The sequence below is a fragment of the Xenopus laevis genome, chromosome 2S (genome assembly GCF_017654675.1).
Source record: "Xenopus laevis strain J_2021 chromosome 2S, Xenopus_laevis_v10.1, whole genome shotgun sequence".
NCBI classification, from domain to species: Eukaryota; Metazoa; Chordata; class Amphibia; order Anura; family Pipidae; genus Xenopus; species Xenopus laevis.
The window spans coordinates 135,438,566-135,464,104 of record NC_054374.1 but is presented as its reverse complement, the minus strand read 5'-3'; the positions used below and the strand labels follow the sequence as shown (position 1 = coordinate 135,464,104).

The 25,539-nt window shown below is 37.8% G+C and overlaps 1 protein-coding gene across 1 annotated transcript in view; it reads right to left on the bottom strand.

Moving 5' to 3' along the window:
* Nucleotides 1–3,224: 3,224 nt before the first annotated feature.
* The window catches only part of vdr.S (vitamin D receptor S homeolog), a 62,400-nt gene continuing 40,085 nt past the window's right edge, over nt 3,225–25,539 (bottom strand). The window contains 7 exon segments of the mRNA NM_001085819.2: nt 3,225–3,840; nt 4,190–4,306; nt 6,020–6,171; nt 7,232–7,397; nt 8,096–8,204; nt 9,335–9,519; nt 14,280–14,410. Coding sequence (NP_001079288.1) covers nt 3,581–3,840; nt 4,190–4,306; nt 6,020–6,171; nt 7,232–7,397; nt 8,096–8,204; nt 9,335–9,519; nt 14,280–14,410 — 1,120 coding nt within the window. The 3' untranslated portion in view covers nt 3,225–3,580.

Below are 25,539 nucleotides of genomic sequence, written 5' to 3'. Positions count from 1 at the left end.
TACTTCCAGTTTTGAGTCAAGACTCAAAATTAATGATGGGCCAATAAATTCGCCTGGCACGAATTTGCTGCAAATTTCCACGTCTCACCTCCGGCAAATACATGCGCGAATCTCCAACGAAAATTTGCAGATGAAATTTCACCGGCGTCAAAATTTTTTGACGTTGACTTTATCGCCATCGTCAGCTTGGATGCGGGCATCAATTGTCAGATTTTCAAATGTCAGATTTCAAGATTTTTTTGTGAAAATGTTTGAATTTCACGATTTTGTCGTGAACCTTACTGATTTCGAGGTTTTTCCACAATTTTTTCGCAGTTTTGGGAATTTCTCAAATTTTGTGGGAAATTTGCTAATCTTTCAGCGAATCGGGAGAAATTCGCCCATCACTACTAGAAATTCAATTGGCTGTACTGCCAAAAATCTGGAGCTAGGAATATAAGGTATAAGTATTCTTTTAAGCATACCTCTCACAAAAGGTAGAATTCAGTCTTTTACATAAATCTTGCAATGCATTATCCTTATCTCTTCCCATTTTAATAATATTTGCTGAATTGAAACAAGCAGTTTCTGTCCCTTTGTTCCTTGGCAGCTGCGGAACGGCTCATGACGCCAGCAGAAATATTCTGGCCTGTGCTCGAAGCATTGAAAAGTTCAGTGCTTAAGATGAAAATGGAAACCACACTCAGCAGCTGAGCCCTCACTTCAATTAAACTGTGTGCATAGCTATATTTGGCATTGTGTAGGTTAATAACCCTCTGGATCCTGCTATGGCATCCTAGCAAAAATACTTTGAGATAAGAATAAAATACTTTGGGATAAGATTGCTTTTACAGACAATGGTAACAGTGTAAGAGCTTTAGGGCTATTTTAAATCCATGTTTCTAAGACTTGCTGTTTATAATTTCATAACCTGGTTTATAGCAGCTAAAAAGCATATACAGAAGTTAAGGCAAGAAAGGTTTATATATTATCTAAGGTCAGTTGAGTAGATGATTTGTTCGGTCTTAATACATGAGTAGCAGCTTTTTTTATCAGGTAATAAAGAATTCTAGACAAAGGGTCTTTGGAGGTTTCCAATGATATTTAGGACTTGACATGTATATTAAGGCTATAAAAACCATTTCCATGTGAATCCCTACAATGCCCCAGCCCTAATATACTGGCGTTCATCTGGTTTATATATCTCGAAGAGCACATTTCAGTGCAACAAACTTGATTGTATTGAGAGAGATCTTTTGAGAGTTCAGCATCTATATTAGCTGGCATAGTACATTATATGATAAACCGGGTTATGACTGGTTGCTGGGGGACTTGATTTTAAATGGATTACAAATTTAGAATGCTCACAAACAGTGTAGGACTCACGTATAATGAGGGGCCTTGATGTGGCACGTGAGCTTACATTTTTATGCCAAATTTTTGTAATAATTATTTTTAAAAGCAAACCATGCACATTTTCTCTTTGTCTTTGTGTATAAATATTGGCTTTTTATTGCTCACGGCAGCTGGTCAACTCCAGAATGTGGGTTAGACCGAGCGCTGGGACAATGGTGACTACGGCAGCTGGCCAACGCCACCGCGCGAGTTAGACCGAGCACTGACGATTTTTTTCTGTGTTTCGTATTATGATGTGGGTGGGTCATGATAATGATAAAATGCAGCACTTAAAAAGGTAAGGTTTGTTTTTAGATTTACATAACTGCAAAAAGCGGATACAGGGCCTGGTTTAGGCAGGGATAAAACAGGCATTTGACGTGGGCACAAACACTAGAGGAATTAAATGGTAAACATACAATTGACATACAAATTGTTGCAGATTCAACTCAGAATGCTTTGCCCACATGCAATGCAATTCAAGATTTACCTGTCATAATATATGGAAAAATATGAAGGTAAGCATTCCTACCAAGGCCAACTTGTAGATTTAGGGTAGTGTCAGACATTGCAGATCTCTGCCTGTAGAGAAATTCACGGCGAAAATACGATCCTCTGCTACTAGATGTGCCTACACCTGAATACATTTCCTCGGCTCGGGTGCAGGACAGACGTGAATTTCTGCGCAAAACGCAAAAGCTCACGCTTCACTGCCAAGATACACTATGCCTGTCTGTCTCCTGCAGAGGAGCAAACGATTCTTGGCCTGTGTTCCTCCACAGGTCATAATGCTTTTATCTTGAACTGGCAAGATACTGTCTCTCAGTACAAAGTTGCTAGAATTTGCCCACCATGTTTACAATTAGGGCGTGCTTTGGTAGGTATTCCATTGGAGTGGGATGAAAAGTGTTAGATAACATGAAAACTGTTTAGAATCGGGATCAATACTTTTGGCCAACTACTTCTTTTGTCCTGAGTGTGTAGCTCATTGACAGATTCATACTGTATTTGCCCAACAGGGTAAATAAATAGTAAAGAACACTGATCTGTTTGGATGGATTCTTCATGTAAAAGTTGACAAAACACCATTATAGTATGTAGTAGTATACTCATTATAAAATGACTAAAGCCTTCCCCTTAGCACTCATGTGCCTGTCTGTGTACACATTTAAAAAATCAGGGTGTCTAGTAAGAGCAGAAAGAAAGGAGCTACATGGATGAGACTTTGTATTAAACACACTTCTCAAGAGACACTGCTCATATGTCCAATGCAGATTGTGCGGCCATTCTAAAACATCTATGCACTCGAAGATAGAAAAAATACATGGCAAAGTACCTTTTTTAAAAAAGTCAGTAATTATCTCTATCTGGACCTCTTACACAAAAAACATAAGGGGCTGTAGTAAGTGTCATTTTTTATGTTTGCCATAGTATACTAAGGCAACTAATTTTTTTAGAAATTCTGCTGGAAAATGTAATTATTATAGAAAATATATATATTTATAAATATATTCTTAAAAATATTCAAACATCTTGGCAACCGATTGATATTTATATATATATCATATATGTAGCGTATATGTAGACATATTTATATAAAGCGTATATATATATATATATATATATATATATATATATGTAGACTTTTCTTCCTTTGGTTAAACAGAAAATAGAGTTTTAGAAAGAGACTTTACAGAAGAGTAGAGTGAAGGTGCAGGTTAGAGTGCTGGTGCTAAAGGTATCCAGTATAGTGCAGATATTTCTCTGGCTAAAAGCCCTGGGAACCCTGTTTGCATCTAGTAAAGGGCCATGGGCCTTTGCAACTTCATACAGTATGTGCAGAAAATGGCTTTTTATGATTAGGCACGTTATAGCCAAATATATTAAATTCACATATTTGACACAAAGGCACATCACCAGGCAAAGCTTATAATACATAACATTAGAGCATGAACAGGAATACCATCTTATTTGTGGCAATATACCCATAGCACAGTAACCATTTTGGCATGTCATGATGACAGTTTCTATGCTATGCATTATATACAACAGTTCCCATTTATTCTTGTGATTGCAAAAGACTCCCAGAGATATCCCAGAGCAAAAAAAAACAGAACGAATTAGGGCCCAGCTTTTGTAATTACAGCTTAGACAATTCTAACGACTTACATTTGTAGTTAAAATAAAAGTTCTATGTCAAGTGAGTTCAAGGGATTTCATCGCTAAACACTTCTAACATAAGTGGAGTGAGCTTCATGCTGTGCTCCGGCAAGAAGGAGATGGAACGGTACTGTTTGGAATGCTCTTCATTTAGGCTGCGGAGATCGGCCAGTTTCTGGATCATTTTAGCATATAGGAGACGACTCCCCGGTGGTGGATGTTTACAAAGAATGTAAGTCTGAAGAGTAGAGGAAAGACGATCCTGAATTGATTCAACTAAGGCTTTGTCCTGCAAACCCGGGCGATCTGCAAATGACAAAGAAGAAAAGAAAAGTCATAATCAAAATGGTCTTCATCCTGCAATGTGAAGGATTTTTGACACATGACACGGATTCTCTGCCTGCCCCACTGTGCCTCTCCTTTTCTTCAGCTGTGCTGCAGACGCAGCGGATTTCGCTGCAAAATCTTGCATGTCCGTGCTTAAAACCTCCGTGTTTGCCAGGACCCGTGCAGAGGTAACAATTCCAGTTGCAGGCAGCACAGCAGAAGAGGAGCAGCGGATTCCTGGTCTGTGTTTCTCCGCAGGCTGACATCCGGCAGCTTTAATCTGCACAAAAACTTTAAGGGCTGGGAAATTATAATGTGGGTCACTAACCTGGAGAGAGAATGCAGATGGCCATCAAGAGAACATGCTCTTCTTCGTGAAGGTCCAGTTTTTTTAAGCCAACCTGGAACTTTACAAGAGGCTCCAAAAGCTCCATGTTATGACCAGCTAAAAGGTAAAAATAAGAAGATAAATACTATACCATAAAAAGCGATAGTTATAAAAACGATATATAAAAACGCAGCTCTATATTCACTTGTAAGGGCATATTTATCAAGGTGTGAGGTATGCCATTAATAAATACACCTGGAAAATCATACAAAAGAGAATAAAGAGCAGTTCTCTGTTTTAACCTCTGAACGTAAGGATAAACTTGTGAGCAGGTGTTTTGCCTAAGTGACCTATTATTGACCAGCATGCAGATTCACATTCAGTGTATGCTAGCTACATTTTAACCCCTCTAATGCCATGGATTGTGGCATACTGCCAATGTCATAGATTGTAGGTCACCATGTCACGTCAATGTTTACGTGGCAGCATAGTAGATCAAAGAGATGCTAGCACTGAGAGGAAATGACACAGGAAAGGTATTGACATATTCGAAATTGTATGACTCAATAATGATCCCACTTCCTGTTATAAAGGTTTCAATAACATGTGCTAATCCTAATTATAGAACATATACATGAAAGTAATACTGATTTCATTTGAATACTGTTCTGATGTAAACACCAACCTAGGGGGGAGCGCAAATAAAACCACACCATTGTACAGTAAATTTTACTGGAACCAGTGGGGGGGGGCAAACAATCACTCCACCCACTATTAAACAAGAGTGTGTCCAGAGAAAACACTCCAGAGTCACCACACACTGTGCTCTTCCCAATACATTTAGTGGGTGCTTGACATGAAACAAAATATAATTAGGCAGAATATCTCAGACTCCCTTCTCCCACTCATGTCAAATTTGGGTGCAATGTAGTTTGTCCCACCAAAGTTCCATTAAAATGTATTTCAAGATAGTGCAGTTCTCTATGGGTTTCCCACATCTTTTGGATGTCTGCCTTCCTTTAAGAGGTGCTGCCTATATACTTCTGCTTAATAGCTCATTATTTTAAAGTAGTAAAATGTATAGCCAACTGAAACATACGAGAACATTAGAAATCAGTTTAGGATGTTTGAAGATTTTCTAGGTAAATTCTAGTATTCTTGCAATTTACAATTAAATGTATAGGAGTAAGATCTATATAAAAATAAAAATTGGTAAAAGGCAGACTTAAAGACTAGTGTAACTAAGTGGTAACTAGGGATGCTGGTATTTTGGGGAACTGCAAATATTTTTCTTGCATTGTAGGCTTAGGGGGTTAGATCACGCTGAAGAGATTTAGACATCTTGACAACTCTTGAGAATCCCAATAACACAAATGAAAAGGCAAAACAAAAGACTGACAAATATAAACAGAAAGTCCAAAAATATAATGCACACTTAAGCAGTGTATTGTTCATTCTTCTTCTATATTTGGATGGATTACTGGGTTTAGTATTTAATAGAGGTTCTGCAGATGAGGGCAAAGCCAGCCAGACAGGTACCATAAATGGAACTATAGAACATGGACAATAAGTTCTCTCATGAGGGATTGTGAAAGTAGTTAAAAGTAGTCTTAAATTACATTGACCTATACCAATTTCTGAAGCTGAGATGTGAATATGAGCCATAAAAATTCTTTACTCTAGCAGTATATAACATTTAGCAGTTTATATCTCACTGTGAACCAAGATTCATAATCATTTTTATGATATCCATCTGTATAAAAGTTCCTTGTCTTTTCCTTCACTTGAGTCGCATCATCCTCTTTGTATTTTAGGTATATTATTCCTTACCTTGAGTCACATCATCAACTTTGTATTTGAAGTCTTCACTGCCACAAGTCCATGACATATCATCCAAAGAAAACGATTGATTTGATCGTAGCATTATGACTTCAATAACAGACGACTTCAGCAGGGCAATTTGGTCTTCTGCAATAAGGTCTCTATTCAACAAAAAGGAAAAAAATCATGATCACTTTGTATGGATTAACATTTCAATTATTTACTGTTACTAGCTGTTGATGAATTAATCATTTGGTGATACAAAGCTCACAAATCAGGTTTCCTCTGTAAAGTACGGTTCTTTATATTGGCTCAAAGCAGAGGTTTTTTTTGGGGGGGGGGAAGTTTTCTAGGTTTTAGTGGCAAACGTAATTTTTAAAAAAAAATTCTTTCTTTCAAAATGCAAGTAAGCCAGGAGGTTCAGGCAATAAAGAAAATTAGAATTTCAACTTTTTTAAACTCCAAATTTCAGCATTAGGGGGCAGGTTTATCAAAAGGTGAGATTAGAGCCCAGCAAAGAAATATTCACCCACTTTCTATTCATTTCTATGTATATATCAATGGGTGAGAGTTACAGTTCAATATTCGATACATTTGCTTATAAAATCTCATTGTAATGAATAGAAAGTGTGTGACGTTTTGTGTGGTGAGTTCTGATCTCACATTTTGATAAATCTGCCTATAAAAGTCATAATTTTGAATATATATATATATATATATATATTTATATATATATATTGATAATGGATCTTTCCATAATTCGGATCTTCATACCTTAAGCCTATTAGAAAATCATGTAAACATTAAAAAGACCCAATAGGCTGGTTTTGCTTCCAAAAATGATTAATTATATCTTAGTTTGGATCAGATACAAGGTACAGTTAATGGAGTCTATGGGTGATGACCTTTCCATAATTCGGAGCTTTCTGGATAATGGGTTTCCGGGTAACGGATCCTAATATATACAGTGAAACCTCAATTTTACCCCTGATTTTAAGTTTTCTCTAATTTTACATAGTTTTTTGTGGTCCCACATATATATTATGCATAATACGTTTCCCTGATTTTACATTTTCCTGGGTATTATACCATTTTTTCTGGTCCCCTGAAAAATGGGGGTTCTACTGAATATATATATATATATATATATATAGCAAGGGAAAGGTAAGAGTTGCTGGAAAGTTCTGTTCCATGAGTAGGAGGCCCATTAGTAATGGTTACCTGAATCCAGGTATCATCTTGGCAAATCCAATAATCTTCTGTATGCTGTAACTAACAAGGTCTGCAATGTGAGGAAGCATGGATAGCTCACCAGATTTCCCACCCATAGAGGAATATTCAAACTGACCAAAGAGTGAAGCAGAAAAAAATCCATGCTCAGATGAATCTATTAGAGTTAATTGTAGAGTTAGTTATATGGGCAGGGTTAAAAATGATTTACTCAAGTAAAGCACATGTTAGCAAAATGAAGGTATGGTTGCACACAAAAAAAAAAGAAATTAAAAAACTGTATAAATAAATAAATATATGTTTTGTGTAAAGCCAGGCTAATAACAATTGCCACGGGGAAGAACAGTTTGTGGCCCTAATTATTAAATTCCCGGTTTGGTAAACATAATTTTCTCTGATTCTGTGCATAACTAACTAGTGTTTTTCTTTATTTTACAGCTGTGCCTTGCAAAGCTACTGGCCACACAAGCGGAATTAGCTTAGAGTAATAGCAGGGGCACAGAGCGGATCCACTTTTCTCAACCTGCAAATATCCACAGGCTGAGAGCAGTGGAGCCTACACCTCCATGTGACCATAGACTAATTGTGTAGCAGTGTAGAATAGGTTGGTTCTAAACAGAGGCAAATGTGCTGTACTTATCAAAGACAAAATAGCGATAAAACAGATTCTATTAAATATACATTTCTTGTTCGACATGGTTTATCCCTAGTAGCCCTGATAAGATTAATTGGAATTCTTAATATGTTTCAATTAGCCAACCTAAATGACTGAATCTGATTTTACTCTGCACAGACAAATGCAATAAATGTAATTGGTTTAACCAGTCTACAATGGGGCAAGGTAATCTGAAGTACCTGGAGAAGATGTGAAGACATCAGAATCCTCTGATGGAGAGCCTTGTGTGTGAACAGATGATGATCTAGTGATCCTTCTAAAGGGATCTACATTTTCCCTCACGGGTGGCTGCACAAGAAAAAAGCAATCACTAGATGCTATTTATTTTCACCCAGAAGAACATAAAGCATCTAAATATTAGGAAGTTTTAATAAAGGCCAAGCTATAACCCTGCTATGTTACTAGACATAATTATAAAAAGCACAAAAATAGAGCACAAATAATACAAGATGGCTTTCCACACTGGATTGTATAAACCCTGGCCTATCGGGAGGGGAACATGGTAGCATTTAAAAATAAAAATGACATACATTGTGACACAACTTCTAGATTACAAAGAATTATTATACTATCACTTTCAAATCATGAAAAATTATTCCCTAAAAAATTATTTAGGCAAATTTAAGTATGTGAAATTAGAAAAAAGGAAGGAAGTATCCCACCAGCAGCCACTAATCAACTATCTAGTAACCAATAGCTACCCACCAATCAAGTAGTAATTGTGGGTTTATTGCACAACCATTAAAAAGATTAGATATACGTCACTTAGACATCATTTGAATTCCTAATCATATAGACTTAAAAAAAGTGCGGTGCAGAATGATTAATTCATACAATAAATATTTTTAATCTAACCCATCAATTGCCAACCAATTAAGTAAATATAAAGTGCTATTTAGTGCATGTGTATCATGGTTATCCAATTACTCACTAATATTTATATCAATATCCATTCAAGTTCATATTTAAACACAAATGGAAAGAGAAGGATCCACAGTTAATACTAAAGTGCATTCACTAGGTTAGACCATTCAAAAAAAATTCATGAATCAAGTAACGACCTATATGAAAAATGTTGTGCTTCATGAATTTTTTTTTGAATTTAACCTAGTGAATGCACTTTATTTATTGATATTTTAGTATTACGTAACAATTAGTTGTGGATCCTTCTCTTTCCAAAAATTGAGCTTTTTTTAGACTTTTGCCTAGGACAACTCCCATTGACTTGACTACATGAACTCGCTAGCTTTTAGATGGCAATTTTTTACATTTGAGTTTTCTGGGGTTTTTTGCTTAATAAATACCAGACATCTGTGTTTTTGAAAATATAATGAAAATTTGTGAGTTTTTGTGCAAAAAAAAAAGTAAATATTTTAACCATAATAAATCAATTCCTAAGTAAAAAGAGATTCACATACCCTGAACTTATTAAAATCTGAATAAGTTGTGTCAAAGGTTTTCCGATGAGCGTCCAAAAGTATATCAATCATTTTTTGTTGCTCATCTGAAATTTTGGGTCTCATGGACTCTTTCAGTGCTTCCTCTGATTTGCGTTTATTTATCATCTGCCTCTTCCTTTGGACTTCTTCATCTGTCAAAATAACTAAAGAAACACAGAAAGGTCAGACAAAGGTCTTCAAAGTATTGTTCTTTGGGTAGAAATTTAACATATTTGTGGATCAAATTATTGTAGAGAAGGTGTTTGCTAACCACTATAACCTGGGTACTTTTAGCCAATTTTATTCATCTGAATAAAAAATGGTCTTATTTTTGAACAGTAAAGATTAGAACAAGCAGAAATAGTATTTTCAATAGAGAAATCATACAACGTGAAGCCATAGTAGCCATTTGATTTTCAGGACTCCTGTGAACATTGCCCATACATGACCAGTTACACCAAACATAATTCTAGTATATGTAACTTATCTATCCTTGGAGACACGTCTGTCATAACTTTGACCACACTGATAGTATGTCAGTTACTACCTTGCATTCTGCAACATGTCCAATTCGTAACTGCAGTTAACTGCAAAGTTCTGGTACTGTACATCAAATACTCATTAGACAGTGTTGTGATATCATAAGTAGTGTAAATGCAAAACCATGAAAGTGCTTCATGATCATTATCAAACCAGTTTGTCTCCAATGTTTAAAAGGGACAGTAATAAAAAGGGAAACGAGGCATGGGCCGAGCTAGAAAAGGTGCTAAAAAAGAGGTGTAATTATTATGTTTAGATTAGAGATACAAACATACAATAAATCTTCAAGCATTGTATTTAGCCGTTGACCTTTCTAGTGGGCATCATGAAATTAAAATAAAGAAGGTTCCATCATAAGTGAGAGCTTTCCTTGAATCAGTTGTACTAGCAGATACAGTATATAGTTTTATAAAGGGGGTTTAAACAAGCAAAAAATGCAAGATTGCTAATGGTATGGTCCAATAGGAAGCTTCAAACTGTTTTTTTTACACATTCAGCCAGAAATACTGTACGTGTGAAAGTTTAACTGTGATGACACACACACATACACAAACACACCCACATACATATATGTCTCCAGTCTTCCCACAAAATACTCGATTGTGTACAAAATGGTTTATATTTCTGCCATAAATGTGTAAATGTATCACCTCTGCTAATCACTACCACATCTGACAGAATGGTGCCTATGATGGATTTCATTTATTCAGGTCATGATATACATTATCTAGTAGTGTCTAAATCTAAAGCAAATGGACATTCTGAATAATGTAGAAAGCATCACCACTTATTCAGTGTCTTATTCAGCTTAATATGTAGGGAATTCTATTTCACATATCTATATAAAGATGTGACCTTTTGTAGTTACAGTTCCCCTTTTTCCAGCCTCACATTGTGCTGCTTACACAACTGGTTTTCCCCTTTCACACTGTTAACATTCTAGATGTAGTTGAATATCTTTATCGTATCACCTCTCTCCCTTTTTTGCACAGATTAAAGTATGTTGAGTTATTTAGACCATGCAACCTATTCTTTGCCTTTGACCTGTTCAATTTTTATTGGCCTCTGCTTGTTGCATTTGAAAACATTAATGTTTTGAATGTGCCACGGTCATTATCAGGCCATAATTATAATACAATACTAGATTAACACTGAAAAGTTTATCAAAGGTCTGTAAGCTTACATTAATATGCATTTCAGTTTATAAAGATAATAAATAATCAGATGACTTTCAGCATTTTATTGCCATTGTATAATTTGCATGACTATGCAATCCTTCTATTTTCTTGTTCTGTCACCACTCTCCATCATTATCTTCCATTCTCTCATTCATGTCATTAATGCTCCATAAACATAAAGATGACTCTGCTCATCATCTTATTGATGGGGTGTTTACCCTTACTGGAGCTTTGACATACAGGGGGGTATGCACCATGCTCTGCAGGTGCAGCCAAAGATGAAAGCTTGTTCCACTCCTAAAATAAGAGTGTCCCCTACCTTGTGTGTGATTTAGAATTATGCTCCCCTTTGAGCTTTTGCACTTGCTAACAGGCAATAGTAAAGTAACCCTACATTATGTTAGAATATTTCTGTTTATTCATTATTTACTTAAGCCCAGGAAAAGGGGGGAGGACAATGACTTTTAATGACTGCAATGACAGATATTCCAGGTAATAGTGTGTAGGAGGCACACAGCCTGTAGCAAGTGATAAGTAATAATATAACAACAGCCATATTCTCTGCAAAATTCACTACAGTGTGCACTTGGCAGCTTGCGTCAACACACTATAATGGTAAATGTTTTTTAAAAGATCCAGGCTTCCTTGACATCCCTTTAGCAGAAAGGTGCCATTAAAATGATTGCTATGCCACAGCCTTTGACAAATATGAAAGCATAAAATGTAAGGTAATGGGATATTGTATTAAAGCCATTTATTCTGCCATCAGACTCTTTCAGGTAGACAATGATGTCATTTTTCTGCAAGAAAACCATTGTTTTTAAGATTTTCAGAACAATTCAACATATAATATGAGAGCCTAACGTGATCTGTATTCCCTACTAATTTAAAAATGTATTTATACCCTAAAACAAACAGAAGAATCATGTGCATACCTTGTGCACCAGCAGAGTTCAGGTAATTATGGGCTTTTTAGATAAGAATATATAAGAATATAAATGTCTTTATTTGCTAGAACACCAATTCTTACAGTTCATGTGCATGGTTATTTATAAAGCTTCATATGCTTGAGATGTGATAATCAGTCTTGCACTGTTGTACCAGGAGATGAATACACACATGGAAGTGATGTGACACAGTTAGCTGTGACCCCACATCTCTACAAGTCATTAAGACAACATGTAAAGGAACTTTTGGGAGTATGATTGTTCTACATTTACTGGTAAAGAAAAAATGATACATTTGTGGCACAGACATAGAATTGTGCAAAATGGAATAGGCATATAAGTATTGGGCACCTATGTTGCTGTAGCTACAAATCATTGTTTTCAAAGCTTAAGTGCCACTTGTCAATTGTACCAGTCTATTAATAGTTATTTTGGAAAGAAATAATCATTATTTTGTTGGTTTTCAGCTATGATCTTAGTGCCAACTTTTTTCTGTGTGGACCAGTTGAATGTGAACATGGAAACTTAATGACAAACTTTCCTGTTTAGGGCAGAGACACATGCTGCTATTTCGGGAGATTAGTCACCCAGCGAAAATCACTTCTTCTTCAGGCAACTAATCTCCCCGAACTGCCTTCCCGTCGGCTAGAATGTAAATCACCGGGGAGATAGCACTCGGCTCACTTTGAAAAACATCATTCCGAGTGCCATCCCACCTGCGGTTTACATTCTAGCTGGCGGGAAGGCAGTTAGTCGCCCGAAGAAGAAGTGATTTGTCGCTGGGCAACTAATCTCCCGAAATAGCAGCGTGTTTCTCTGCCCTTAGTCTTTGTAATATTAGTCATTAAAATGCACTCACATTATTTATTTTATTTTCCAGTTTGAAGGTTAAGCTGTCTGTGGGTTTCTCTGATTTAATAGTTGCTTCCTCTAGAATTAGTCCCAAAGATATGCAAGTGATTTTAAATGTTTTGAGTGCACCTCCGTTAATTACAGAGCGGATTACAGACTGGATACTTGATAACTAAAAGGTTTATTTTCAGCTTCAGATTAATAATTGACCAATGATCATTTCCACAACCATTACTGATGCTAAAAGTTGCCAGTTAATTCCAGAGCCAGTCTATTTATACGTATATCAAAGCATAAATAATTTTTTATAAAGATCTGATGCTTTGCTGTTCTATGGCTTAAGTTTTTAAGGAATTCTATGCAGTATTTATTTCACAGGAAGATGCACATAAATCATTTGGCTTACTAAACTCTGAATGAAACTGGCTGAAAACAAAGTGGACCACTTTTGCTGAACTGCACAATCACCACTCTGGAAGAGTAACCATGTGATCTGTCCAATATCTTTTGGAACAATTGCAGTCGAAAAGGAAACAACTGCAGCCTCATCTATCTTGGAATCCACATGACCATCAAATTGGCTCCAATTTGGCATCAAATGTGGACAAACATATTATGCAGTCACTGGGCCATAGTAGATCAACTAGAAATATTCCTGTGTTGGCAGATTTAGATAAGATAAGAAGGATTAGTGGTGACATTAAATATGGGCTGAAGGACATGTGCCCTCTGTTCTCTTTTTTCCTTCTTCTTTAAGGCATTTTTACTGGAGAAAGTCTGTACAGTATTTTACTAGGCAGATTCAATTTGTGCCCACAAAACACACCAATGGTCCACTATTCTTGTATTTACTTATACTGTATCTGCCTCTATTGTCTTCCACAGTACTGTTAATGTAATGTAGGAACATTCCTGCTCCATTTCAGAACACTGGCCTATCAAATGAACTAGATAGCAGAAAAACAACTGTACAGGAATAGATCACAGCGTTTTAGATCTAGTAGCAACATATCAGAGGCTAGAATTTACTGATCACTTGCTTGAAAGATTGGTTTCTATGGGCTTTTTAGACCTGGTGTAAATTATACTACATTACCCCGAGAGGGTGGTATAAATGGGAAATTGGTGCTGGAGGAAAATGTTTTTTTTATGAAGTGGAAAGTATGTTTTGTTAAACAGAAAACTGATATGGAAATAATTCCTCTATAAATGTCATGTCTATCTTCCAAGTTTAGGTGCATAAATACGTACAGGGATGTGACTCAGTATGCCTCCTATATGTTTCTTGTTAACCCTTACTCCCTTTCATCACCTTCTTAACAGCAAAATTTGACCTTCCCCTACATTCTGTGTTTACAGACACCCAAGCTTTAAATGAATTTGATTTAGTTGCATTAATTTACTTACACTCCTTCATCATGCCAATATCCACGCAGCGCTTCAGCCGGCATGATTGGCAGTGTCGCCTGTTGTCTTTAGTTATCCTGCAGTCACCATTAAATGGGCACGTGAACATAGCCTTCCTTTTCATGCTTCTCCTGATGGAAACAATTGATAATAACATATATATCAGTAAAAAAAAAACACAGAGGCAGATAAAGAGGAATATGAATATTCTGCAATGGCCCAATCAAAGCTCTGATATAAAACCAATTAGGAATCTGTGGCACTGTTTGAAAGGTTTGTGGTGTGTCATCCAACCAACATGAACAATCTTAATAAATCCTTCCTGAATAATGTAAAAAATATCTCAAAGCTGTTTTTACACATATCTCATATATCTGTCACATTAAAATGACATAGTATTACATGTCATGATTGCTTGTAACACTGAGGGGCCGATTCACTAAGGGTCGAATATCGAGGGTTAATTAACCCTCGATATTCGACTAGGAATTAAAATCCTTTAGCGCAGATAGTTCGATCGAACGATCGAAGGATAATTCCTTCGATCGAACGATAAAATCCTTGGAACCGAACGATTCAAAGGATTTTAATCCAACGATCGAAGGAATATCCTTCGATCAAAAAAAGTTAGGCAAGCCTATGGGGACATTCCCCATAGGCTAACATTGACTTCGGTAGCTTTTAGATGGCGAACTAGTGGGTCGAAGTTTTTTTTAAAGAGACAGTACTTCGACTATCGAATGATCGAATAGTCGAACGATTTTTACTACGAATCCTTCGATTCGAAGTCGTAGCCGAAGGTCGAAGTAGCCCATTCGATGGTCGAAGTAGCCCAAAAAAACCTTCGAAATTCAAAGTTTTTTTACTTCGAATCCTTCAGTCGAAGTTAGAGAATCGGCCCCTAAGTCCTTATAGCTGTTGCTATACACAGAAAAAAAGATCCGGCTCCGTAGCTTTGTTTAATCTTAATAAAAAGCAGCAATGATGTGGGTATAGATTCTAATTAATTATCTTAAAGCTGACTGGACACAGCTCACCGTAAAAATAGGTTGGTCCGGGTGCGTAATGCCCCGGACCCCACTCTTAAATATAAACGTCGGGTTTTCCAGTTCCGCTATTCAGATAGTTGAACAGTAAACGTTACGTTACGAATCTTACCCCGCTGGAAAGGTGACCCGGGTGCAGCCAGCCCCGAGTCCGTCACTAGGAAGGGACGCCAAAGGTCAAGCAGAAGATTTGTAGGCCGCGCACTCCTGAGCACCAACACGAATCGCTCGTCTCCAAATATTTTAAAAAGGTAAATTCTTTATTAGGACATATGATCAATCAAACAAACAAAAGCGTCTGAGGTCTTAGACCTCAGACGCTTTTGTTTGTTTGATTGATCGTATGTCCTAATAAAGAATTTACCTTTTTAAAATATTTGGAGACGAGCGATTCGTGTTGGTGCTCAGGAGTGCGCGGCCTACAAATCTTCTGCTTATAGCTGTTGCTACTGAATATGCAAAGTAAATTGACTCACACTGTAAAGAACTAAAATTGACTGGCACTACAAAAATAATCCAACAAAAATGGTGTAGTGTAAAAGTAGAGGTGTGGGATCCCCAACCTTGAAAACCATTATCCAGAACGTTTTGAATTACAGGAAGCCTATATCCCATAGACTCCATTTTAAGCAAGTAATTAAAATGTTTTAATGATTTTTTTTTCTCCGTAAGAATGAAAAAGTGCCTTGTACCCAGTCCTAACTAAGATATATGCATCCATATTTGTAGCAAAACAATCCTTTGGGGTTTATTTAATGTTTACATGATTTTGAGCATACTATATACTCAGATATGGTGATATAAAAAAAACAAAGGTCCCAAGAATTCTGTATAATTAATCCGATACCTGTATAAAAGTCTTTATGTACTTGTCTTTTATGTGCTTCATGCCTTGACATAAGGATTTTTGTAGACATGTTACACTGTGGCCTTTTGGAATAATAGTAGTTTTGGAGTGCCTGTGTCACGTTTGGTATCCCAAAACCCAGAACAGACGCTTCTGCCTATAACAGCTGCCTATCATTTCGGGAGGAGCCCTCCACTACTCGGATGCCACCAGGACTTAAAGTGAGAGAACCAAGGCGAGAGTTCTGGGCAGAGAAGGGAACGTATGACAGGAAGGACAAGGAAAGAATAAGCGTCAATACCAATCAGAAAGAATCAAGAACCAGAATAGTAGTTGAGGGCACAGGCCGAGGTCAAACCAATCAGTAACAAACTACAAAGTCAGGATCCAGAAGAATGGTCAGTAACAGACAAAGGTCGGTACAAGCAGTGAATCAGCAGAGGTCAGGGACAGGCAAGTCAAGGGACAAGGACAGGAAACCAGACAATAAGCACACTCAGGAACTATGTAACAATAAACCTACACTGGACAGTGAGAAACTGGACAAGGCACATGATGCGCTGAATTTAAAGTGGACCTGTCACCCAGACACAAAAATCTGTATAAAAAAAGTCCTTTTCATGAAATCCAATTTCTATTTTTTATTAAAGCATTCATAGCTGTAAACTCATTCAAAAATCTCAGCTGTCAATCAAATATTGTCTGCCCCTCCTCTATGCCTAGGCATAGAGGCGGAGCGGACAATTACTTTCACTTTCCATTCAGCACTTCCTAGATGTCATTACTCTTCCCACATTCCCCCGTTTTATTCACTGTTTAATTGTGTAGCCAGGGCATGGGGATGGACATCAGGTCCCCCATTGTGGTGCACAAACAAGATTCTGAGATGATACAAGACTTGCCTTAATAACAGTGTCCACAAAATGGCTGCTGCCTGCTTGTTATAATTATGAATTCCCAGACTGAAGGAAACAAGATTCGAATAATTTATATAGTGTAATTACAATTCATTTTGCTTGACTAATGTGATAAAATAGGATTTTGAATAATTGGGTGACGGGTCCCCTTTAAGGATGCGTACGCCTAATTTTGTGCTTGGAAAATTGAGTGCGCACAGAAGGGCCGTCCACTGCCCCACAGGTATTACAGCCAGTCTATTTTGGTTTATTAGTGTTCCACTCCTTACAGCTGCAGGTTTAGGACACAAACCCAATGTCTGTACTGGTATATTACTATTCTTTTTACTATATCTGGGGTACAGCTTCTATATATTTTGTAAACACACTTGCATGCTGGGAATATGTCCTGTTCTGTGGACTTGGTTCACAAGTGATCTCTTCTGACGTATATGTCCAGCATGTGGGACAAATTGCCCAATTGCTCAATTATGGATCGTGGAAGAAGTTCATTCACTTGAACATATACAGAAACTTGAAAAGGGAACATTAAAGGATAAAAAATGTTCTATAGATGAAGCCATCAGGATTTCATATTTTGTTGCATCATGTAATGTTTTACTGCTAAGTCTTGCCTCTAGATCAGTGATCCCAAATGATTGGCTCGTGAGCAACATGCTGCTCATCAACCACTTGGATGTTGCTCTCAGTGGGCTCAAAGTAGGTGCTTATTTTTCCTGGCTTGGAGGCAAGTTTTAGTTGCATAAAAACCAGGGGGCACATTTACTATGGGTGGAATATCAAGGGTTAATTAACCCTCGATATTCGACCATCGAAGTAAAATCCTTCGGATTCGAATATCGAAGTCGAAGGATTTATCGCAATTCGTTCATTCGAACGATCGAAGGAAAAATCGATCGAGCTATTTTAATCAATCGATCAAACGATTTTCCTTCAATCAAAATTACTAGGAAAGCCTATGGGGACCTTCCCCATAGGCTAACACTGGTGCTCGGTAGGTTTTAGGTGGCGAAGTAGGTGGTTGAAGTTTTTGTTAAAGAGACAGTACTTCGGCTATCGAATGGTCGAATAGTCGAAAGATTTTTAGTTCGAATCGTAGTCGAAGGTGAAAGTAGTCAATTTGATAGCCAAAGTAGCCAAAATAATACTTTGAAATTCAAAGTATTTTTCATTCTAATCCTTCACTCGAGCTAAGTAAATGTGCCCCCAGGTGCACTGCCAAAAAGAACTTCCTGTAGGCTGTCAGTCCTCATAGGGGCTACCAAATTGCCAACCATGGCCCTTATTTGACATTCCCATGGACTTTTTTCATGCTTGTGTTGCTCCCCAACTCTTTTTACATTTAAATGTGGATCACACTCAAAAAGGTTGGGGACCCCTGCTCTAGATACTGCTAGAGTGCAACTGGCTTAGTCCATTAGAAGCAATGTACTGCACTCTAGTGCCATCTAGAGGCAGGACTTAGCACTAAAAATGATGTCTGGAAACTACAAAATGTTAAATCCCAATGGCTTGTATAGATGTATACAAGATAAAGTATCACTCAAGCAGCACCAACAAATAGAGCTCCAACATACTATTTTAGAAATGGAAATGAAAAATGTACACAGCAGTAAATAGCCATCTTTCCATACATGCCCTAAAGTGATGCATCTAAATGAAAGAAGATAAAGGAGGCCAAATGACAGATATGGTGTTTGGATAAATGGAAAGACAAAAATAATAGAAGTACTAAAGAAAAAAAAACACTTGTATGTATGGAAAGAGAGTAATAGTAATATCTTAACAGAGGAAGAAATAAAAATAGTATAAAAAGTAAACAGGAAAGCTGCAACCACACAACCATATAGTACAGTGCAAGGATGGTGTGGTGCTATTCCTGTACACAAGAGATAATGGAATGGCTTTGCCATCTGTCTGTTGGAAAAACATGTTCAACCCAAAATGAGGACAAGCGTTGGCTAGGCAATTGCTATTTCTACATGTTCATCTCCAAAAGTTTCAACTTGATTGAAAATAGCTACTTGTGTGTTTGTAGAGGAGTCACCGCAATGCTAAAGAGGACTATTGGCTGCTGAAAGCACATACTATCATAATTTCTCTGGCATTGCATCAGTACATTCCTGAGGAGCCACAGAGCTCTTAATCACTAGTTTAAAAGTGTATATTAGAGCCTTTGCTTTTTGTGCCAGAATATAGGGAACTAAGGACAATACGAGAAGCAACAATCCCTAGTGTATGAGTTCCTATAACTTTGTGTGCTGGCCATACATACAAAGGACAAACTCAGTTGTGACCCCTATGTAGCTTTAAGAGACACTACAGTATACGTTACATGATTCAACATTTGGCAGCAATGGACATCTCTCACTCTGGCCAAAACATACAGTGCAGCCTCTATGCATGGTTCATCCCAGCTATCAGAAACCTGTTGGATAATAGAAACCAATTCAAAAGAGCCTTGTGACATGTGGCAAGACTGTTCAGCCCTAGGTCCCATTGTATTGTGTTATTTGGCAACTCACAAGCACCTTTAGATTTTAGGCCCTTATGAGCCGGGCCCTCTGTGCTATTTTTATTCCATAAGCCTTTTTTGTTAAATTATTGTTAGACCCATTTGTTAAAAATGAATGTAAAGTGCTGTGTAAGTTGCTGTCGCTATATCAATAACTGATGATGATGATGAATCTCTAAAGAACTGCAGCTACTTGAGACCCCCAAGTGGTGCAAGAATACCTCTTGGCTACACATTTCCCTAAAATCATTACTGCCTAAAATAATTATATGGCTTATAATTATCCAGGTCTTTACACAGCAAACCATGGAAGGAACCCCATTTGCATTACCAAATGGTACACAGTGGTTGAGGTAAGTACACACCCAACATGTTCTGATGAAGCATACTCCAATGTAACCACTGTCTAACTGTATTTCTCTTTACCCATGGCCAAGCCCTCTGCATCAAACTACTGTGCGAAGCTTTAAAAAAATGAATGGAGACAGCTTCTTGTTATATAGTAATGGCTGTCACACTTTTTCAATTCAAGGCACACATAAAGGTCTTAGCCTAGGCCAAGGTCCCACTTAGCTCATGAAATGAGTACAGACATAGGAAAACATTTGTGTATCAAACTGACCTTCAAACTGATATTTTAGGTATATCTAGGAGACCAAATATGAATTCTACCCAAATATCACCCTATTTGACCTCCAGACTGAGCCTCCCCTGCCACTGCAACCCCTTCCCCTAGCCAGGAGGCCAGCGTTTGTGAACTGCTATATTGTAACAAGAACTTTCCACTCAACAGGAGAAAAAAAATTCTCTCTTAGCTCCTTACAGTAGAGAACCACACAGCATGCTACTATTGCTAGAAAAAGTAAACACTACTTATAAATAGCATACATAAATATATTATATTTGAACAGAGGTCAGATGGATTATTCTGAAAACAGCAAATATCCTTTAGTATAAAAACATATAACAAGGAGAGGGGACATCTCTCAGATTCTCTCATAAACTTTGGAACCAGTTTACAAATTCAGTTTCAGTAGTGATCAGCATTTTGTTTAAACAAGTTAGAAAATAAAAGCAAAGACCTTATCAGTTGCTACTGGCAAAGGCATTTTTTGCACCTACATAAATCAGTCCTTGTGAGTGTGTTATTCCTTTCCACATAATTAATGTTGTCCTATTGTGTACTTTACATATTAAATAAATAAGGATGGAACATGCACAGAAAGCATTGACCCATATCAGTCCATTGATTTAAGTGCAGACTTACTTGCAGATTAGGAAAGAAAATCAAATCAGGGCAATGGACTTAGGGGAAAAAAGATTACTAAGAGTAAATTGTAAGCAACATAATACAAAATAATAATCTTGTACAAGTAATTAACCTGTTAAACCATTTTGAAAATTAATTTTAGCCAATTAACTAATCACAGGGAAGTAATGTACTGTAGCTTTAACTCATGTAGACAGTGTTTCCCAGTTGATATTAAAACTATGCTTATTGCATCAGTACATTTTAATTTAATCTGAAATATAAACACAGCATTAAGAAAGCAATTGGAACATGCTTCCAACGATGATTCCTACTCATTATTTTTCTCATTTCCTGTTTTCCACCCAAATAATTACCTATCAATTAAGAAATCAGCAAGTACTGTACCTTCTACTCTCTATAAGCTATGCTTTAATGCACAGGCGAACAGGGTTTAGAAATGAAAAATAACACACTTGAGATTCTTTTCTGTGAAACCTCTGAACTCCATTTGCTGCCAGAGGAGTCGGAAAAGTATTACTACTTATAGCATCAGCCAGTTGCGGTTCTTCCATTTGACAGTGTTCCAAGCAATGAAATTATAACATTGAAAGCATCAGGAATAATATACACTTTCTCAATCCAACTGTCAAGCTGTCAAGGGTATTCAGAGAGCAGGCACTGCCCTGAGTCTCGCACAGTCTGAGCCTGAATGGCTAATATAATGGTCCAGTAGGATCAGAGCAGCTCCAATTGACTTCTATAGGACCTTAACTGTGTTTAATGGTGAATTAGAGTTTATTGTGGTTATTACACTTGTTAAACTTGTAACAGAAATGTAAACATTAAAAAAAAATAAAGAAACATTCAATTAGTAAAATTAAGATTTTAGCAAATAGGTATCTAAGGGGCAAATTTATTTACCTCCGAATTTACGCCAGCGTTGCCTTTGCTGAACTTCGCACCACTTCGCCAGGCAAGATTCGCCAGGGCTGCGCAAATTCACGAAGATCCGAAGTTGTGCACAAGTTACCGATCGTTTGCAAAGTTGCGCTCGCGATGTTACAGTCAGCGGTTCGAAGTTACGATCGGAAATTTGCATACAACGCCAAATAGAAGTTTGAATGGACGTGTATGCTGCAGCAAATAACACAACACAAGCCCAGGGAAACTTAATAAAATTATATAGGGGTGTTCTAATGCCCTACACATGTGCCCACAGTATAGTTCAGGTGCTATATGTTATCAAATGTAGGGGGGAAGTGGGCACCCTAAAAAAATGTTCCATCTTTTTCAGCCTATCACCCTTTAAAAAGTAAAAAACGCCAGTGTTTTTTGGGGACTTAGAAAAATGTTCAACTTTTTTTTTCAAACTCCTATCTACTCTTTTGCACTTTGCCTGGTCTGACCTGGCGAAGTAAACTCTGGCGAAAGAGGTAACGTTCAGAAAAAAAACCCAGTAAATTTGCATAATCCCACCCCCTTTGCCAGAGTGCAACTTCACCGGGCGTTAGGGTGCAAATTGCGCTGGTCTATCTACTTCGCTAGCAGATTTTCGCCAGGGACACTGTTATTAAATTGGCAAAATGGCAAAATGACGTCACACTGGCGAATTTTTGCTAGCATTAGCCACTTCGCCCTTTAGTAAATTTGCCCCTAAGTATCTACTAAGCACTGATGAAAGGAGGTTTAAATACAAACTCAAAGTATTGTTCATGTACAACTAATGGGATAACTTCCCTTTTTGCTTTGATGCATTCAATGCATTTGTATTTAGCTTTACTGGTACTGTATTCAGTTTGCTGGTGATTTTCAAACTCACAATTAACAGATGAAGATGAGGGTCAAGTGCAAAGTGCACTTTATAGAACATATAGACATGGTAGGTTTTCATAATGACGATGGCAAATATTGGCCTGGAGGGCCAATTGGGACATAAATTGCAGTCCCCATAGATACAAAGTAAATAGTTTATATAAACTATATCAGAGCTTCTAAAGCAAACACACATTTTCCCAGTTTAGGGAACAGGATATTTAAATGCACACAAATATATTTTTATTGTCAGGTGTTCCAGGCCATTTCCTGCATGGTGCAAGCATTTACAAGAATAAGAGGTGCTTGCATTTGGTCCTTTAGTGTTACTAGTATTAACGTGTATCTCAAATAAGAAAGCTTTAAAATTGGAAGCAGATATGTCAATTCAGTATTTGAGTGGTAATTTTATTTCAACCATCTGAAGAAGCATTTGATTACTGCAGGAATCTAAATACAAGTATGGGATCTGTTGAAATTTCCGAATTATAGAAAGGCCATCTCCCTTAGACTCCATTTTATCAGAATAATCCAAATATTTACAAACAATCTCTTTTTTCTCTGTAATAATAAAACAGTACCTTGTACTAGATCCAAACGATTTTAATGAATCCTTATTGTTGTAATTCTTCATCCATTCCAATAATTTGTAAAGGGATTCGCACAATTTCAGACATATCATTATTAATTTTCATTGAAATTAGTGACTATATATTATGGCACCAATCCCAGTTGGGAGAGCAGAAGTGCGAATTACTCAGAAGCCCAATGTGACAAATGTTATGCAGAAGAGGAACGTGCTTAAGGTTCAACAGTGTGTGGGGGGGTTCTGGGCATGTACCTCTTCTGTCTGCAATCCTAGTTCAGGACCTTCTATATGTAGCTCTGCCTGGCGCAGTTGACTGAGGAAACTGGGGAGTAATTTGGCTACACAGTGACATGTGTGGGTGGTGGGGGAGACCTCATTCACCTCATTTTAGTGGCAATCAAGGGCTGGGAGATTGTTACTATTGGGCACCATTGTCATTTGGTCTGGCACTGGACTGTGGCAAAGGACAAAACACATTTAAAGGGAAACCAAAGTCCAAACTAGAATAATGCTAGAAATGCTATATTGTGTATACTAAACATTAACATGACTTACTGCACCAGAAGCCGAATTAAACAAATTATTTATGCTTTCAAAGTTGGCTGCAGGGGGCTGTCATCTTGTATCTGTGTTAAACATCTTTGCAAGACCAAGACAACACACATGCTCAGTGTGGTCTGGGCTTCTGTTGGAAGGGTTAAGCTTAGGGATCGTCATAAATTATCAAAACAGCACAAGCCAAATAATATCTGCCATAGAGGCTGATAGCAAAACTGGTTGAAAAACAGAATATGCAGACTGCACTGGGTCTGTGGATACAAATCTCTACACAGTCGCCAGCTGCTTTACAAGTAAAAGGACGGGGGAATTTCAATGCATACCTGTCCCGGGCCGTGCCAGACCGGCCAGACGCCCTAGGCAATCTGGCTGGTCGCAGCTCTCATAGTGGTGCGCATGCCCGAAAAGGACATGCGCACGCATGCGTGAAAATGAATGACACACCAGCCATTGCAGCGAGAAGGGACCGGACTAGGGATATGAGGCAGAGAAGGTACGTGCATTGTGCCCCCGGCTTTGTACCCTAGGCAAGTGCCTACTCTGCCTACCCCAAGTTCCTGGCACTGCTGCATACACTTAGGTTTCTTATAAAAATGATACACATTTTTTTTTTAATTAAAGTATATTGGAGATAGATTTCTTTTTCATTAAAGAAAGTAAAAATTGGATTTTATTTTTTTTGCCTTTACATCCCCTTTAAAGAAGAATTCAACCTGTGGGGAAAAAAACACGTACCACCCACCCCAGGTAGACCCCCTCCCTCCTCCCCCCAGGCTAACTACCCCCCGGGGAAATGCCCCATACTCTATACTTACCCCTCGGCGCAGATTCTTCTATGGGGCATTTCCCTGAGGGGGTAGTTAGACTGGGGTGAGGAACATAGAACATATGGAGTTACATACATCACAATCAATACTGGTACAAAAGGTGAGGAAGGCCCTGTGCAGAAAGAGCTTACAATCTAAAGGGAAGGGAATAATACACAAGGTGTGGGAGTGGGCACGATCAGAATTAAGTGGGTGAGAAATGTGGTACTGTATGTGGTGTTGCATTTGGTAGTTAAGAATGAGGGTAGGCTTCTCTAAAGAAGTGAGTTTTAAGAGATTTCTTGAAAGCAGAGAGGTTGGGAGAAAGTCGAACAGACGTGGGAGAGAGTTCCAGAGGAGGGGTGCAGCCCTTGCAAAGCTTTGAAGCATGTGAGGAGGTAATGAGAGAAGAGTTGAGTAGCAGGTCAGTAGAGGAGTGTAGTAAGCAGTTTGGTGAGTATATAGAGATGAGTTCAGAGATGTAGGGTGGGGCAGAGTTATAAAGTGCTTTGAATATCAGGGTCATTAATTTGAATTTAATTCTGAAGAGTAGTGGAAGCCAGTGCAGGGATTGACAGAATGGCGAGGCAGAGGAGGAGTGGTTGCTGAGGTGTATAAGCCTCGCGGCAGTGTTCATTATGGACTGGAGAGGTGACAGTCTCTGGTGGGGAAGGCCAATTAAAAGAGAGTTACAGTAGTCTAGACGTGATATGACCAGAGAGTGAATAAGAATTTTGGCAGCATCTTGGGTGATAAATGATCGTATTTTGGATATGTTCCTTAGGTGGAAGTGACATGATTTAATAAGTGGATATATATGAGGAGTGAATGACAGGGCAAAATCTAGGATAACCCCAAGGCACCAGGCCTGGGGAGAGGGGGTGATAGTGGAATTGTTAACTATGATGGATACTTCGG